This window comes from Ochotona curzoniae, unplaced genomic scaffold, assembly GCF_017591425.1.
Source record: "Ochotona curzoniae isolate NIBS_2020 unplaced genomic scaffold, NIBS_Ocur_1.0 contig_21, whole genome shotgun sequence".
In the NCBI taxonomy this organism is placed as follows: Eukaryota; Metazoa; Chordata; class Mammalia; order Lagomorpha; family Ochotonidae; genus Ochotona; species Ochotona curzoniae.
The window spans coordinates 287,450-306,064 of record NW_024465322.1 but is presented as its reverse complement, the minus strand read 5'-3'; the positions used below and the strand labels follow the sequence as shown (position 1 = coordinate 306,064).

The 18,615-nt window shown below is 43.2% G+C and overlaps 1 protein-coding gene across 1 annotated transcript in view; it reads right to left on the bottom strand.

Moving 5' to 3' along the window:
• PCLO (piccolo presynaptic cytomatrix protein) overlaps positions 1–18,615 on the bottom strand; it is a 334,110-nt gene that overhangs the window by 150,964 nt on the left and 164,531 nt on the right. Inside the window, exons 5-6 of the mRNA XM_040970975.1 lie at positions 12,566–17,648; positions 10,217–12,198 (exon numbers count right to left, since the gene is read on the bottom strand). Coding sequence (XP_040826909.1) covers positions 10,217–12,198; positions 12,566–17,648 — 7,065 coding nt within the window. The remainder of the gene's footprint in view (positions 1–10,216; positions 12,199–12,565; positions 17,649–18,615) is intronic.

Below are 18,615 nucleotides of genomic sequence, written 5' to 3'. Positions count from 1 at the left end.
TTAATAGAATGGCTTCTTATGGTGCTTTTGAAAAAGTAATAAAAAAACAACGCCCAATAATTATGATTCTTCAAATCATATTTGGCCTTCAAAATCGGTATTTCCTACATCTTTCTACTTTGGAAGAATTGATAAAAACAAAACTTCTCAATTTAGGTTACTAAAATTGCTTTCAGAAATAGACATTGAAGGGTTCCCAAAATCTTAAGAATAGCTATCAAAACAGCAGCTGGTGAAATAAAACATATTCTTTAAAAATCAGATTCCAAATATCATCTACTTTTCAATCGGCTCCTGGCTTAGAATCTAGTACCAAAAATAGTTTCGTAGGGATTTGCCTTTTACTAGAAATGCTTTCAAACTGTTGAGCAATTCTGATAGTGAAACACAACAGCGAGAACACTCAATAGTTTATGTACTCCTGGGCAAAAAGTAACGTGTAAGATCAATGACACAATAAGCTATTTAGGAAATAATAATTCTAACAGAGAAATCATTGAAAAACACTTTTAAAAAAAAGATCAATCGTGTGGTGATTTAGATATGCCAAGCTGAAAACCAACACTTCACACATGCACGGCTATCTCTACCCACAGGCAACGCCATGTTCTCAGACTTGGTAGCGACTGCGCTATGTTGACCTTCTTTCTAAAAGATACCAGCCATCTGGTAGCTTCATTACACAGAACAGGAACACACCCTACCCTGTGGTTTATGAAAGCTTCACAAAAACAAACCGAGCAAACATGATGCTTTAGATAAACTTGGCGAAAGTCCAACGTAACACATTCGGGGAAATGGAAGGCAAGCAGAAGGGAAAGAAATGAAAGAGAATAATGGCACTCCAGGGCATAAAAACTGTGCTAGGAGGATGGCTACAGGCTCAATGACTTATTTCTTGCTTCACTTTCAGGCATAAGTGAGAAAGTTGGGAACCCAGTAAAAGGAAAATATTTTAACAGTTAAAGAGGGCCATTTACCAGGCTAATTTATAAAGTTCCATCAATGAAACATTCTCCTTGCAAAAATTCTGGCGGAAGAAAAAGACAAGACATAAAATAACAAAGAAGCAGAAGCAATATTTTGGACGACAATATAGGATGTTGGAAAAAAGTTAAAGAAGCACAGGAGAAAGAGTATTGGAATGCCTAGTGGTTTGCAGTTTAAAATTTCTCAGTCCAGGTACGCCGGGTGACCCCTAAAAGTAAGTTTAAAATGCATCAGAGAACTGGAATCTGAAATGCCTTGAAGCCCAACATTTTACATTCTGTGGGGGGGAAAAAAAAAACTATACAATTATTAAGGTATTTCATACTCATGAATGCAAAAATTGAACTCTTTCAAATTGTCTGTGGAAGAAATATTAACATTGTCAAATGTAATCTAAGAGAATCAGTGTTGGTTGATATTAGCAATTGCCAGACTGAGTGACTGAAAGATGTTATATATATATATATATATTATATATAATATTAATTATATATATATTCATTCAGAACTTCATTCAGTTTTTCCAAATAAATGTGAAGGTACACCAAAAGACTTCCTAAAAAAAAATGGAATTAGAGTTTCTTGTACAAAATTTTTGCAATTCATACACATAAGATTTTTTTTTTAAGTTCATGGAAATGTATATTAAGAAAAAAAAAAAAACTATAGATTTCAAACTCTTCTGTACCAAAATAAAGTTTAAGTGTATTTTTCCATGAAGTTTTCTGATTAACTTCATATGTGTTTTTGCCTTGGATCATTCCATATAAAGAGTTCCATGAAAGAAAAACCACGTCATAGGACTTGTTTACATTCCTGGTAAGTGGGGATGAAATAAAATTTCTATATTAGCAGTTCGAAACTATAGAATCTAGAAAAAATGTGCTGAACTTTCAGCAAAGAAGATTTTACTTATACAGAAAAAGTTTGTAGAAATTAAAGCTGTCCCAAAAATGTGAGATAGTTATTCATGAAAGAAAATGAAAAAAATACACAGTCTATATTTGCCTATGAGTAAAGAAAAAGTGAAATAAAATATTTTTATACACATTATGGGTTGACCTATATTATTCTCTCAAAAGTATATTATAATCCCAGTCTCTGGGCCTGGCATGGTAGCCTAGCGGCTAAAGTCCTTGTTGTGCACTCCCAGTATCCCATATGGTTGCTGGTTCATATCCCAATTGCCTACTTCCCTTCCAGCTCCCTGCTTGTGGTCTGGGAAAGCAGTCAAAGATGGTCCAACCCCTTGGGATCCTGTGCCTGCATGGGATACCCGGAAGATACTCCTGGCTCCGGGCTTCATATCAGCTCACCTCCGGCCATTGTGGCTGCTTGGGGAGTGAACCAATGGACAGAAGATCTTTCTCTCTGTCTCCTTCTCTCTGGATATATCTGCCTCCCCAATAAAAGTCAATCTTAAAAAAAGAAGAAGAATTCTAATCACTGACATGCCAGAGTGTGAATGTATTTGGGCATAGTCTTATAGAGTTAATCAAGGGAAATCAAGGTTATTGGTCTAGGCTTTGGATATTTGGTTGACATCCATACAAAAAGGAGAAATCCTGGAACATAGATTTATACACAGAGAAAGAAAACAAGGTGAAGAGATGCAGTGAAAATACAGCCAATCGTAAGACAAGGAGCATAGCAGAATTAGGACAAGGGTCTGGAACAAACCCTTCCCTGAAGTGCGCAGAGGAAATGAAACCCTGTCTTTTCCTTGATTTTGAACTTCTACTCTCTGGAACGGTGCCACAGTGAACTTCTAGTGTGCAAGTCACAGTCTGGGCCCCTGGTGTTGAGTCAAGAAAACTGAGCAAGAGAAGGAAATGGTCCGATGAAGCTTAGACCCGGCTCTTCCTGGCTCGTTCATCTGCTATCTTTCGAACATGCCGCGGCAACTCACAAAGAGCAGTGATTGAAGATCTCAATCAGATCACGAGTGAGTGCGAGCAAGAATGGATTTTTTTTAAAAAAAAGGGAATTAGTAATTTTTACTGAAATTAACAAACTGGAATTTTTAAGGAGAGCACAAGCAATGACAAAAGACACCAATCAGAGCACTGATTTAGTCCATCAGAAAGTTGCAGCAGCGACCAATAATAAGAAGATCAGGACTATAATACAGGGAGTCTAGTATTCTAATTTTTGCTGGGGGATTTAATGGATTTAACAGGGAATCATTTAAAAAGTCATTAGCATAATACAGGTCTTGACTTCTCATGTGTAAGATACCATACTTGCTAATATTATATATATATATATATATATATATATATATAAACTCTTCAACACATCACTCGAGACATCGCAACTCTTCAAGACATCTGTATATTAGCAGATGCCATAGGTCTGGGACTTGTACTTGCTCACGGCCCAGGGCAGGGCCTGAGGCCAGCAAGCTGCCACATCGGAACAGAATCAGAGACCAGTACACACACAATCATGGGGGCTGTGGATGTGTGAGGCAGGTGAACTCTCTGGGTCAGATCAGAGAACCTGCTCACAGGGGACATCTGGGCTGGGCTGGTTGATGTTGACCACTGCCCACCAGTGCACATGAAAGTCAGGGCTGGGGCAATCTGCCGGCAGGGCCAGATCACAGTGCCCACCAGTGAGTGTCAGGGCAGGGGTTGTCATGTCAACCTGGGCCATGGCATTAACTGGCACATGAGAGAAGAGTCTGAGGGCAGATTCTGAAGGGGCATTTGTGGGCTCACCCTGTGGGGCTGCAATATCTGCTTGTTTGCAAGCTGGGGGTGGTGATGGGTTGAAACAAGAATGACCACAAAACTCACCAACACTTATGGGAATTGGGTTGGGAAACAGGCCAGATTGCTTCATGCAGCAGTACCCACAAAATTGGATGTGGGAAGATTGGGATGCAATATCCACCAGCACACACAAAGGCTAAGACTTTGGGTGAACAATGCCAGATAGTGGCCTAGCACCCACTGGCACATGTGAGATCTGGGTCTCATGGGGGAATTGGGGAAACTACATTACTAGGTTGTAGCTCTCGCTACCAGAACATGAGAGTCAGCAATGAATGTGGATCAGGCTGGGCAGGGTTGCTTCACTTGTCAACAAGTGTGTGGGCTGACTCGGGTGCTGGACTGGAGAGAGCCAAGCCAAACTATAGCACAATGGCATGCACAGGAGCAAGACTGGATTGTGGGCTATGCTGGGCCAGGCTCTCACACACATCCGTTTGCATGAGAGTTGCAGATGGAGGCAGGGCGGTCAGGGCTAGGCTACTGCACCCATCAGCAAAAGTTGGGGCTGGGATGGGTTGGGCCACGCCAGGCCACAGCATCCAATAGCAAAGGGCCAAGAAGGAGGGTGGCCATGCCAAGCTGTGTTGGAACAAGATCTGTGGCAGGGATCATGCCTGGTCAGGGAGCTAAGGAAACTCCCCTATTGGGCTTCAGTTTCCACTGGTGAGTGCAGGAGCCAGGACGGGGGGTAGACCTAGATGAGCATATTTGCAACTTTCCTCAGCATGTGTGCTGGCTGAGTGTGGGAGTGTGTAAGACTGGGCTAGGCTCCAGCATCTGCTGGTGCTCATGAGAGCTAGAGTGGGTGTGGGATAGGACGGGCGAGATTGCAGCACCTACTGATCCACATTAAAGCCAGGTCTGGAGATGTGCTAGGCAGGGCTGGGCTGTAACACCTGCTAGTGAGAATCCAAATGAGTCTGTGCTGGTCTGGGAGACTCATTCTGCTCACCTTGAATCTCAGAACTGGAGGTAGGCCAAGTCAGGCTGAGCCAAACACTCACCAGCCTGCATGAGATTTGTGACTGGGATCTGCTCTGATAAGGAAGCTGAGAATTGAGGCTAGGGCAGTCCAGGTCACCCCAGGCTACAGTATCCATCAGCATACATGTGGTTCACGTATGAGGATGGGCTGGGCTGGACCAGACTGCAACACCTGCTAGTAGGTGTGAGAGTAAGGACAGGGTACAGGCCAGGCTGGGTTGGGACACAATATCTGCTAGTTCACCTTAGACCAGGACTGGGGACTGGCCAGGTGCAGCCAGGCTCCAGCACCTGCCAGCAAATGCCAAGTTGAGACAGGCCATGTTATACTGAGCCACAGCCCCACCAGAACACAAAAGACCCCAAGCTGGGAGCGCTTTTGCTGAGTCACTGCTCCCACTGGTGAGCATGAGAGCTGGAACTGGGTTTGGATCAGACAAGTGCCAGGACAGGGTGTAAGTCATATCAGACTGGACCACACTACCCCTTTGAAAGTACAAGATCTGGGACTGGGAGCAGGCCTAAGTAGGGAAACTGTGGATATTCCTTTGTTTTGTTGCAGCTCCAACTGGTGTGCCTGAGAACCAGGGCTGAGGGCAGGCCAGGCTGAACAAGGTGGCAGTACTTGTTAGCATTTGTGTGGACTGGGTCATGGGGTGAGGATGGGATGAGCTAAGCTGCAACACCCATAGGTGTATCCAAGAGCCCAATTGGGGTGCGGCATGAATCAGACTACACTGCTGCACACACTGGCATGCACAGGAACCAGGGGCTGGAAGTGGGCCTAGTGGGGGTTTTGGGAGTCACCCAAATAAGCTGCAGTTCCCATTGGTGTGCACAAGGGTCAGATCTGTGGCACACTGGATTGGTCTTTGTTGCAGCACCTGTCAGTTTGCATGGGATATGGTGCTTGGGATAGAACTGAACAATCAACTACAATCACCAGTGTGCACACAGGCTGTTGTGGGTGACAGACTGAACTGGACCCTGTATTTGCTGCCACATGCAAAAGTCAGGTCTGGGGTCACCCCAGGTGGGGTTACTTGGTGGACTCCTCAGCCAGAACACTGGTTTCTGGTCACAGGGAGAAATGATAGGATTGTGGTTCAATCTTGGAATGTATGTGTTGGGCCTGGGCCTCCTTCGTTACTGATGCCAGCATTGATGACGTGCACCCGAATCAGTGGTCCTCATGGGGATGCGTTCTTGTCAACTCTGTCAACACCTCAAAAACTAAATTGAAAAATTAAAAATGAAAATATGAAACTATTCAACGTGTGTTCAGTGGTTCAGAGGTTGCTATAGTCATTGCTTTATGTCCATTGATTCCACTTATTTGAACAACTGTACCTGTACTGAACACTTAAACACTTAATAAAGGGGATTTGGAGTCATTATCTCCAAAATAATATAATCTAACAACTTAGCTTTTACTTAATACTGGATATTATGAGTAATCTAGACATAATTTGAATTGTACAGGATGAAGTCCATTGGTTGTATTAGAAAACACCATGTAATATACATACATATATGACACATATATAACATATGACATGGTATTATATATGACATATATATCATATGGAAAATACTATGTCACGTATATACTATGTCATATATATTGTCATATATATGTGTGTAGATATAGTTATAGATATAGATATAATCATTTTTGAGATTTGGTATCCATGGGGATTTTGGAACTAATCTTCGGGAGATATCAAAGGAGATATCAACCTAGCCTCTCAACAGCTCTGGCTAGGATCTGCTAAGGATAACATTAGCCTCTCCAATGTTTTAATACCCTGTTGTTTTACTGCTTAAAATCCTTCCTTTAATACATTATTCAATTAATCTTGAAGGTCTGTTTTGTGGCCGTCATTGTTCCAGGCACTTTAGATGGAGGCAGAAAGCAAAACAAAATTTTTCCTCTTATAGAGCTTATAGAGCAAGATTGTATTGATAATACATAATGGAATATATTCAATAATGTGCAAATTCAGAGGTAGAAATAAATATTTTTGGCAATCGGTAGACAGATTGAGAGAATGAAATCTGGACAGGAAACTGTATCCTCAACTGTATACTCAAGTGAGCCTTGCAAAGTTCTGAGGGGAGAAAGATTCAGTCCAGGACCTGGTTTGGGATGATCATGGCACATTGAAAGAACAGAGAGGCACTGGGTACAGAATGAGGGCAGAGCAAGAGAGGAGGGACAGATGAAGGGATGGTCTAAGAAGATTCCTTCACCATGTGGAGCCTTGTCAAGATATCTCTAATACACTTTGAATCTGATGAGACTCCAGTATAGCGTCTAACCCATACAGTAAGTGACACCATCTCATGTATATCTTTAAAAAAGCACTCTAAAATGTTTTCATTAGAGAACTCACCATAGGAAAGACAAAAGTAGGAGGAACCCAGTGGCTAGTACATAATGGGAAGAAAAACAGGCTGGTTGCTGTCAACTACACATAACCTTATACAAAAATCAGCTCTAAAAGAATCGAGGACCTAAATATGCACCCGGATGCCATCAAACTATTAGAGAAAAAAAAAAAATACAGGAAGCACTCTCCAAGATACAGGAATAGGAAGAAGATTTCTTAGAAAAGTCACCCAAACCACAGGCAGTCAAAGCCAAAGTAAGCAAATGGAACTACATCAGACTAAGAAGCTTCAGTACAGCAAAGGAAATGATGAACAAAGTAACGACGCAACCAACACAATGGGAGAAATACTTTGCACACTACACCACTGATCCACAGACAGCTTCAGAGACCCAATGACAGCAAAACAACCTAGCTAAGAAATGGGTGAAGGAAACGAAAAGACATTTTTCATAAGAACAAATTCAAGTGGCTAATAGATATAGAAAAAAAAAAAGCTCAGGCTCCCTAGCTGTCAGGGAAATACAAATGAAATCCACTTTGAGGTTCCATCTAACTCCAGTGAGACTGGCCTACATTCAGAACTCCATTAACAACACCTGCTGGTGTGGATGTGGGGACAAAGATACCCTGCTTCACCGTTGCTGGGAGTGGAGGCTAGTACAACCACTATGGAATTCAGTATGGAGAGTGCTAACAGATATAGCCAAATGCAATGAAATCTACATATTAGAAAGGAATCTACATTCCTATATTTGCAGCAGCAGAATCCACAACAGAAAAGACAACCCAGATGACCAGCAAAAAAGTGGTGGATAAAAAAAACTGAGGTACATCTGCTCCGTGGAATATTACTCAGCAATACAAAGATGCAGTTGTACCATCTGCAACCAATCGTCCCAATTAGAGATCATCCTGCTCAGTGAAATAAGTCCATCCCAAAAGGACAAATATCATATGTTCTCTCTGATACAAGGCAACCTTCCTGAAAATACAAGATCCATAACCCTTTCAATGCTGTTTCAACGCTACATCTCACGGGGTTTGATATTTTCATTTTTGTTTTTATTATTTCAAAAAGTTGTTTTCTTATTCTTTTCTTCACTTGACTCATAGATCATACAGTAGCAACATTTGCTTAAAGAAGATTTTGATTCTCTCTTTCACTTCCTCAGTGATACGTTGGTCATTCAATAGCATGCTATTTAACATCATGTTGTTGCAAATTTTCTATTTTTCTTTCTGTTGGTGATTTTACTTCATGGCCTTTCACTTAAGAGGATGTATAATAGAACAAGGCAGCATGCATCTCTACTTCCAAATCAAAGATGGACTCACAGTGAAAACGTTCAGTATATCTTGATAGTAGGATGTTGGACTCTGCCATTGTCCAACAATGTCAAGATACACTTAAATAGCAGTTTATATGGAGTCATCCCATATGAAATTGTGCACTGAGTTTGACCATTTTGAAGAACTACTGAGTTGTGTTCTAAGGCTCAACTACATAAAATGTTCCAATTCAGATTACTGATTAGTAATCAAACCAATCTGTTTCATGATTACTCAATGTTAATGATAAATCCATTAATACAGTGTGTACAACACATTGGATCCTAATGTTTATATTTCCCAAATGCAAATATTATGAGGTAAAACACTGACAACTCGAATCTTTCCTTGATGGAGAGCCTTTGGACTAAGACTTAAGGGATAGTTTTGAAATGATTGATCTGTTCTTGTCAATGGCAGAAGTCTTGAAAACTATATCCAAAACACTGTCAAAGCATACTTTAAAAAATGTCCATGTAACTAAATAAGTTTATAGACCAAAGCTATAAAAATAAATGTATCAACATAACTGAACTAAAAATCACTTTTCCAGAATAGACTGAATTCGGAAACAAAGTGATACATGAAATAGCTCTAGTAAACTTGATGAAAACTCAACGCATTGGCTGATCCCCGACCCTACAGACCTGACCTACGTGTCAATTTAGCAATTTTACTTTTAAGGTGTGTTTTTGAGAGAACATAAAATGACACTAGAAAACTTCAAATGAACTTTAACTTATTGGTGTTACCACTGATTTGCCTACAAATGGGCTGATGGTTCTATTTAATGATAATTTTCTCAGCTATAGCCAATGCTTAGAATCTGGGTCAATGTGAACACAGCATTCAGAAATACCTTTTCAGAAGCCTCTGGACTTGAACATGTAGTTCAGAAACTGCATCAAGAGGACTTTTAATTTGAACAGAAGTTTTGTTGTAAACTGCATATGTTTTCTATTCAGCTCCTAAACACCTCACTACAGGAAGCACCTGTTTATATAAACATTTCTTAATATCCTAGAGACAGACATAATGTGTCTTACACACGTGTGCATGTTTTTCCCTTGAAACATATCTACGTGTCTTTGTAATAGTTTCTATTACTGAGACGGGAACATCCTTTTTGCAATTTAAACTAGAATTAAGGTTTGCTTGAGTTTATGCTCGGAGAGCTGCCAGAAATAAGTAAAACATAGATGTGTGAGCTGTGTTGACAATATTATTTTCTCATCTGCCAGCCCCCCACACGCTCTCTTTTCCCCAGTAAATGTTCTAGGCTTTTTATGAAAACAATCTGGGTGGATAAAGAAGACACAAACCTGATTATCCCCCAATGGCCCTGCTACTGATGAACTCAAATATCAAGGATATTTCTTCATCTTATCTGATTACGTTCAATGTCTATTCTGTCGTGTTTGAAAACGAAAGCTGCGTTACTGGTATCAGTGTGCAATGTATATAATTAAATATTTTGATATTAGAAAAACCCTTCCAACCTTATTAAGTCACAAAATAATAAACTTCATTTTCACTTACTTAGCTTTGGTTCTTTTGTACTTCAACTTAACGTAGGTTTTTCCACCTTCCCCAAATTTCTAACGCAATGGTCCTTACCGAAGATGAGTTTGGGGAAATTCTAAAGCAGCAGGGGGTGTAATTACCTCTCCATGTCTGCAAACACAGGGTTAACATCAATTCATCCATTGTCTTCTAACTGTCAAGAATCACTCTTACCGTGAAGCCCTCGGTATACTGAAAAGAAGCCCTGGAACTTTCGTCTGCTGTTGGACTCAGAGGCTTTGGGTCAGACAGAGAACGCTGCATCATCTTGGCTGTCTTAGGACTTGCCGGGGGAACTTTAGCCATATCTGGATGCAGTACTTTCTGTGGGCTTACATCATCAGGGAGGGGCTTTTCATAAGGTACAAAGGCTGATTCTAAGGCTTTGCCTGGTGAAAGTGGAGAGATGGGTGAATAAAGGACTTTTGGAGATTTGGGTGGGGAAGGAGCCAGCTGCAGTGTGGAGTCTGCCCGAAGGTGAGACGAGTAACCGATCTCTAAAGGTGTTGGGCGTGTCTTTTCTTTGGGTGGAGATGTGGCGCTCAGATATGGAGGACTCTGTGTGTCTGCATCTGCTTCTGTTTGACATCCTAAACTGCCCCCTTTGTAAGTCTTTTCAGGTGCTGAAATGTGTGTGATTATTTCTACCTTGGCATCCACTCGTGCTCGTACGGAAGGTGTTCTTATGGTTCCAACCGGTTCGGTTTGCACAGAAATCTCTGCTACTGTTTGAACTGCTATGCTGGAGACTTTGGGACTGGGCTTGGTCTTGTCAGCCTCTGCTGTGCTGTCATTGTATTTCCCTCCCCGCGCTTTCCTCCTTGCTCTAGAAGGCATATCCCATTCATCCTGATCTTCGTCATCAGTCTGCACGCTGGTATCAACACTTTTTTTAGTTTTCCTCCTCCTACTCACATAACTCCGATCTGTGCCATCTTCATCATCAGTCTGTACACCACTGTCCACTATCTTCTTAAAACACCTGGTGGGCTCATCTGTCAGGCCTTCTCCTAATTCATCATACTGCCCACGGGCTTTCGCTCCAGAGCTTCTCTTTTTGGCTTGTTTCTCCTCTTTCACGACAACATCTGCCAGAGGGATTTCTGAAACGGTGCTCAGAATGCCGGGTGGAGCGATGTACTGAGTGACACCGTCCGACTGAACTGTGTACCATCCCTGGCTTGGTGGGATTTCAATTGCTACAACAGCTGACGCTGTGGTGGTGGCATCTTCAGCGGTCCAAAACTGACTGCCTTCCGGGGCCGCATACTGACCCTCCAAGATTGCCTGTTCCGTGGTGGTTTGTGGAGAAGCAGTTGCGGTAGGATCGTAGTTATACTGGTAGATCTGACGAATTTTTTGCTCCTCGAGCTGCTGGTGAAGCTGCTGCTGCAGCTGCTGGATCTGCTCCAGCTGCAACTGCTGCTGAGCTAACGTCTCCTGCCTCATCATGAACTGAGCTTGCCGCTCTTCTTCCTGCTGGTAGAGAAGGTGTTGCTTCATGGATTGCAGCTCCTCCAGCTTTTGTTGCACCATGATCTTTTCCTGTTCTCGAAACCTTTGAATCTCCTGGCGTTCCCACTCCAGTTCCTCCGCGAAGCGTTGTTGCTTGATTTTCTCCAGTTCCAAGAGCTCTCGCTCCAAGTCAAGTTGCTGCTGCTGTTTATCTTCTTCGGGGAGGATTAAAAGGCTGCTTTCATCTCCCATCACTTCCGAAAAGACTTCAGATGCTGTGGTTAAAGTGGGGAGAGAGTCTATCGTTTCGGTAGTGATATTAGAGCCTGTTACGGCAACGTCTGATTCAGATACGCCGGTTGCCATGAAATACGTTCTAGGCATTGGCTGGCTCTGCTGCAAGGCAGATAACGAAGCCACCGTATCCGTGGTATGAAGACCAGACAAATCCCTAACAGTAGTGCTAAAAATGGAACCAGGCTGTGTGGTGATGGCAAATGTAGAAGGTATTGGAGTTGCTACTGAAGAATAGACAACACCATTAGATGACCTTAGGACACTGCCCACACCATACTGGGGTCCCGGAGGTGGAGTCATTCTTGCTGTGGAATATTGTGGGGTACTAATCCCAACTCCTGAAATAACTTGTCGAGTTTCTGGATAGGGACCTGTCGTCTTGCTTGAATAGTCCATTACCTCACCTGAAATACAGGGCACAGTTATAGTCCAGTTTCCAGAAGGAATGCTTTTGGGGTGTGAAAACCCGCTCGTCTTGATGGACATATTGAATGGAACTGCATGCAAATCCATACGTTAACCTAATTAGATGCAGAATCAAAGCACTGTCGAACATGCAGGCGCATGCAGGTGGACTTTGGGCAGAATACATTTTTTTAAAAAAATGAAAAAAAAATTAAAGCACAAGGTCATCCAAAATATGTTGCCATAGCATCCAAATAAAGACAAAAGGAACAAAATTGGAAATGGTACCTTACTTTCATCCTGAAATGAGATGAGGAACATCATAACGATATTTCAAAGAAAGGTCGGTTGCCAATTCATACTGACCTGTGGGAATTCTCCCTGAAGTCAGATCTACTGCCGCGTCAGTTCCTCCAGAATAATCAAAAGCATTCTTACTTTTATAGAAAAAATGGCCGGCTTCTGCTAAGTTAGTGTCCGACATGGAAGGTTTCATGCCTCCCGTCCATCTGTAGCCGTACGGTCCTGATCGGTCATATTGATAGTGGTCATCTCTATAACCAAAACGATCCTCGGGAAGAGTAGTTGCAGGCTGTTGTGCAGTGCAACTTCTTCCAAAAGGTAACTTATATACCACATCACAGCACACTGCTCTTCGCCCAGCTGTCAAATCAACAGGCTTTTCATCATCTTCTACTATTTTAGTCACCGTACCTGAAGTGGATTCATCCATTGTTACAACAGTTCTGTGAGACTTTGTTGTACTGAGGTCCACTGCCTCTCCATCGGGGACTCCCTGGGCTACGGCGCTATCAGACCATCCGTTTGTGACTCTAACGGGAGGCACAGTGACTGGTTTTGTCGCAGCAGATGTCACTGCATTTGCTGAAGTACCTAGAGATAAGTTGATTGGCGCTTCGTCTCCAACCATGGGAAAGGCCTGGCTGCTTGGCATCCTGTAAGAAGGCTCGGTATGCTTCGATGTGGTAAGCTCAAGTGGTGTTGTCATTGCATGTTCTAAACCAACGAGGCTTTCTGTACCTCTGGCGTAACTTGCGCCAGGTGTACATGTGACAGTAGTCACTTTCTCAGCATCCAGGGATGCCAGAGTTACTACTGAGGAAGTTGCACTGAGATTTATAATAGAGGATTGCACGGCACTAAGTTGCCTCCCATGGGCTTCACTGACTGAAGCTTGCCTTTTCACATCCATTGTGGAAGCAGAAAGATCCATACCTATCTCTGTCACTTTAGCATCTACTTTGGGTACTGTACGCAAATCAATAACATCACCATCAACTTGTAATGTTCCAGTTTCCTTATCCTGAAGCTTCTCCACGTGGAGGTCACCTAAATCCAGTGGTTCTGGAGGAATCGATATAGAAACACTGCCAAGACCCACAGCAGGGACTGTGCTTCTGACTGCCGAAACCTCAGCTTTTGATGCTGCAGCTGTGAGCAGCTGAGAAACTGATGGTGGTGGTGGTGCGTGAATTGAAGATGCTACTGTAACAGGGGCAGAAGAAAGTGTCTCCAGGACTCCCAAGCTACCGTGTGTCTGATCAGAAGAACTGAGAATTTCTGCACTGGTTACAGGAGGAACCACAGAAAACACTGGCTCAACAGAAACCAGATCTTTGGGGGGTGATCCCAAGGGCCAACTAGTAATTGCTTGACTAGCTGAAGAATCTGTTGGAGTCCCAGGTTCAGATGGCAGTGTAATAACCACATACGTTTCCATAAGGGATTTTGAAAATCTTGGTGAAGACTTGTTCGAGTGTGGGGAAAGCGGGGAGGTGGGGGAAGGTATTTTATAATCTGCAGAAGTCACTAAATTTAAGGTCATGCTTGAAGTCAAAGACAGACCTGTTGGTTTGGGCTGTATTTCTGTTGGTTTTTGTGTCATTACAGGAAACTGGGGAACAGATGGCTTAGGGGCGAGTGGAGGTTTGCTTGGCTCAGGCCTATGTGTAAACACAAGGCCAGATGGAATTGAAGAAGGCTTGGGAGGAACAGGAGGAGGTGCGGTGGCACATACTTTGGTTACAGGCAATCCGTTACTTCTCTGATCTGCTGTCATCTCTGCGGTACCCAAGGCGTCAACCAGAGCTGTTGCCGGAGCAGCTAGAGTCACTGGTGTTGTAACTGCTGATTTTTTTTTAGGATGAATAGTTGGTTTAGGTGAGGTTGGTGGAGGAAGTGGTGGTGGAGGAGGAGGTGGAGGGGGAGGAGGGGGAGGAGGAGGAGGTGAAGGGGGAGGAGGAGGCGGTGGAGGTTGAGCTGATATGTCCAAAGAAGGACTTCGTAAGAATGGACGAGTTTTAGTTGGAAGTGAGGGGATAGAAGGACTGCCAAATGCCAACTGAGAAGCAGGTGGCTCCTGACCAAAGACTTCTCCAGTTGTAAAATAGGTACTTGAAAGCTCCTCTTTTGTAGGGGCCACCAAAGAAGAAAGTGGGTGTTCGGATACTGTTTCAGAAGAGCCCATTTTGGTTAGTTCATCGTCAAACTCCTCCCTCTTATCTTTATAAGCTTCCAGAATTTCCAAAATAATCCCATTGCCAGTATCCTTCTTGGCTTTCACTGAATCTTTCTCAGATATAGGTAAATCTTTAGAAACGGCATCAGCAGGGGGCGTCTTGGGTATGGCTTCTACCGATTCTATGATAGCAGGTGCCATATCAGACACGGCAATCATGACACAATCATCACCAGTTCTACCATCTGACGCGGTGGACTGATCTAAAGACATACTGATTTCTTCTGGGTAGTCTATAATACTGCCTGGAAAATACGTCGATGAAGAGACTTCCCCCGAATCTTCCAGTTTAGTTATTGCGTCCACAGACTCTGTATAAACAGTGGATAGGCTGTCTAGGGTAGTGATGGGTGAGGAGCTATCTGTGGTGCAAACCGAAGAAACAGATGAAGTGAGAGAAGGTGTATCCGAGGGTGGGACTGATGTAGCGCTTTCTGAAGGCTCCGAGTAGGTCAAAATCAATGATTCGTGGGCAATTATCTCTTGGATTTCTCTTGTATAGTTGGTGACATATTCGTCCTCAATGTCTTCTGCTGAAAAATGTTGGGTTATTTTCACATCTGGGATGGAGAGTGTTGCGCTGCTGGTCGAATCTGTGAGAGAGGCTCCTGAGATGATACTGGATGTCAAAGATGCATCAGGCAGCCTGTCAAAATCCATCCCGGATTCTGTCATATCATCCACAATGGGCATCTGGCTCGGGCTGGAGCCAGCCATCAGCTGCATCTGTTGCCTTCTCATGAGTTCCTCGTAGGCGGCATCAGCATCTAGCAGCTTTTTCTCTTCGCTGGTAGAAGTGGCCATGGAACCCAGATCCACTATCTCGTGGCTTTCCGGCATGATGAAAGAGCTTGACACAATGTCTTCTTGAGGCATGATGGAATGTAAGCTTTCTAACTCATAAAACTCTTTCTGCAGGTCTGCGATTTTCTGCATGGGATCCTCATAAATTTGTTCCGGCAGTCTAACTTTTGGCTCCCTTCCCCTCTGTTGCAGAAGTCCGTTTTCTTCCTCTTGCCTCATTAGCAGACCCCCATCTACTGAACCGTTATAGGTATCCTCCACTAAGGATTCGTAAATATAATCCTCTATCAACATCCCACCGTATAAAGGTTCTTTTTCGAACACTTCATCCCGGTCGTTTGCAGCTGAAAACGCTTTATATTTATGGGTTTTGTGCATGATTTCTTCATACATCTCCTCAGCACTTTTTAATGTTTTCTGATCACCTTCTTTCTGCAGAAGAGACTGCTCATCCGTGGGGGAGTACAAAGACACAGCTGTGGGCAATTTATATACTTTCTGTACTTCAATGATTTTTTCCGGGCTTATTTCAAAACCTTCTGGATCCGATTCTATGCTAGGTGAATATTCCGAGCAAGAAGACCTGTGCAGCTCTTCCATTTCGGCAGCCTGGCGTAATTCTTCCGTAGGAGAGGCATCTTCGATGGGAGAGAGGTTACTGGGTGGCGTCTTGGGCCTCTCCCTCCTTCTCTGAGCTCGGAGTTCATCTTTGTCTTTCTTTGATTTCTTGCCCGAACCCTTCCTTTGTTGCTGCTCTAATTCTCGCTGCTTTTCTTGCTCTTTCAGCAACTCCTCCTCCCTCAGTTCTTCCTCCTCTGAGGAATCCTCAATGGTGGGCAGGAGCGGGCCATGCGATCTGTGCCGCGCCTTGCGCTGCTGTTTGCTCTCTCCTTTTTTGTGGCTGGGGCTGCTGTCACTGTCCTCATCAAGCGAGGAGACCGAAGTCGGGGACGTGCCAGGAGTGAAGCTGGAAGCATGGAGACTCGAAGATCCTTCTCCTCTCGATCTGTCTTCTGGTGAGTCTGTGAGACTTTCCATCTCCAACTCTGGTTCGTCCTCAAAATACAAAGTTGTTTTCTTCTGGGAGGGCACGGTGCTGTTGAGTTCTATAGTTTTGAATCGACGGAGCCCTCCTCCTCCTCCTCCGGAGACCACAAGTTCATCACCCTCCTGACTCTTGGTTTCCCGGAATTTCAGTTCAGGACTCTCATCAAACGTTTCGTCATCCTCATCATGCCACGAATGCCGCCTCCCTCCATCATCGTCGAAGCTGGTGCTGCTTTTTCGAGTTATCCGTCTGTGTTTGCCGGGTGCTGTTTTCCCCTTGCCTTTTGCCTCTTCCTTCCTCGGGCTCTCAGTAATGCTGATCTCTTTGAGCTGCTTTCTAATAAACTCCTCATCATCGGAACCCGAAGCGTCTTCATCAGCGCTCATCTCCAGGATCTGCTTTCGGATGAAGTCCTCCTCCTCCTCCCCAGATCCTTGGCTGTCCTCTTGTTTATAGTCGTCGCTGCTGGAGGAACCAATGCTTGCCCTCCGTTTTCTTTGTGGCACAGGGGAGTTTTCGCTTTCGCTACTGTCATCAATGGAATCATAAGGCTGTCTTCTCGCAGTTGCGTCTCCAACGAGCTCAGTCTTGGCTTTGTGCTCCTTACTGGCAGCAATGCCTGGCAGGCTATCTTTTTTCAACATGTCTTTCTTTTCCTCTTGACCCTCTTTGAGCTCCTCTGCTGAAACAGGAATGTCTAATGCTTCAGGTGTAGCATGAATTTTCTGTGGCTCTGTAAGCTTCTCGGGTGACACCCCATGAGGTTGGGACTTCTTCTCTAATTTTTCATCAATCAGTGTGCTTGTCTGAGCTTCCAAAATGGATAGGACCGTACTTTCTAACTTTGCTAAATCCGAGGGACTGGTGGGGCTGCTTTCTTGTGAGAAAGAATCTTTTTTGAGCCCCTTGAGCAAGTCTTTTTCATCACTTGGTATAAGACTTGGAATTTCACCGAGCGAACCTGATATCCCATCGGAAGAATAGCCTGTATCGCTGAGACCTTGTGGGCTTTTAGGCTGCTGACAACCGGAGGTGTCTGACTTGTCATCTTCCTTCTCCTGGCACGGAGGAAAAGATACAGGAAAATGTTAGATGGTTAAACTGATAGCATGGCCCTTTCATGGCTCCCAAACCGTTATTTAAGAACTGAGAAATAATTGTGAGATTATTTTTTCAAACTACCCAGTGTCTAAGAAAAAAATTAGAGCACAAAAGAAAAGTAACATAGATATGCATGCATCAAACTTTACAAACATTTTAAAAGCATATGTAAAGCTAATACTGGTTCTCATTTCATCTGTTTCATGTAAATGTCAATTCTTAATGACATTTGATTTTCTATTATTAATGCGCTATCGTTTCATAATTCCATCCCGTATTTCTTAAAATATATGCTTATCTTTTTAGATCAATTTGAGAATAAAGTTGAAAGTGTGAAGTAAATATTCATATTGTTTTTTTATTGACATAATCAATACTTTTGGATATGGAGGGTCAGATAAGTTCTGTGTTAGCTACAGGTCATAGCAGGATGTTGGAAATTTTACCTAGCAGAAATACACAGAACACATGAGATATTGTTGCTGTTGTGAAATTCCAGCAAGTCCCTACTTTTTAAAGACACGTTAAACAGTGTACAAAAGTACACAGACTTGGTGTTCCTGATAATATTGGTATTAGTCTATAGCAAACCATGAAAAGTCACATGATTGCTTAAACTTAACAATTTATCTATGGGGAAACATCCATTTTTTTTTTAGAAATTTTGTAGCATCATACTTACCTTTCGCATCCCATCTTAGAGTTGTTATCAAATATTACTACAAATATTTTTGAACTGGTAACTACTTGATGTTTAAGCAGCAAAGAACGACACCTAACTTTTGTGCTTTCTGGGGCCAGGCACACAACGGCCTTCACTCTTCTGCTTTCCTTGCACTGCACTGAAGCTTCTCAAGCACTTACAGGGCAAGAATGGGGATGGCCATAAAAGAAAGCGATGAACACAGCGACTTTAGCATCCTT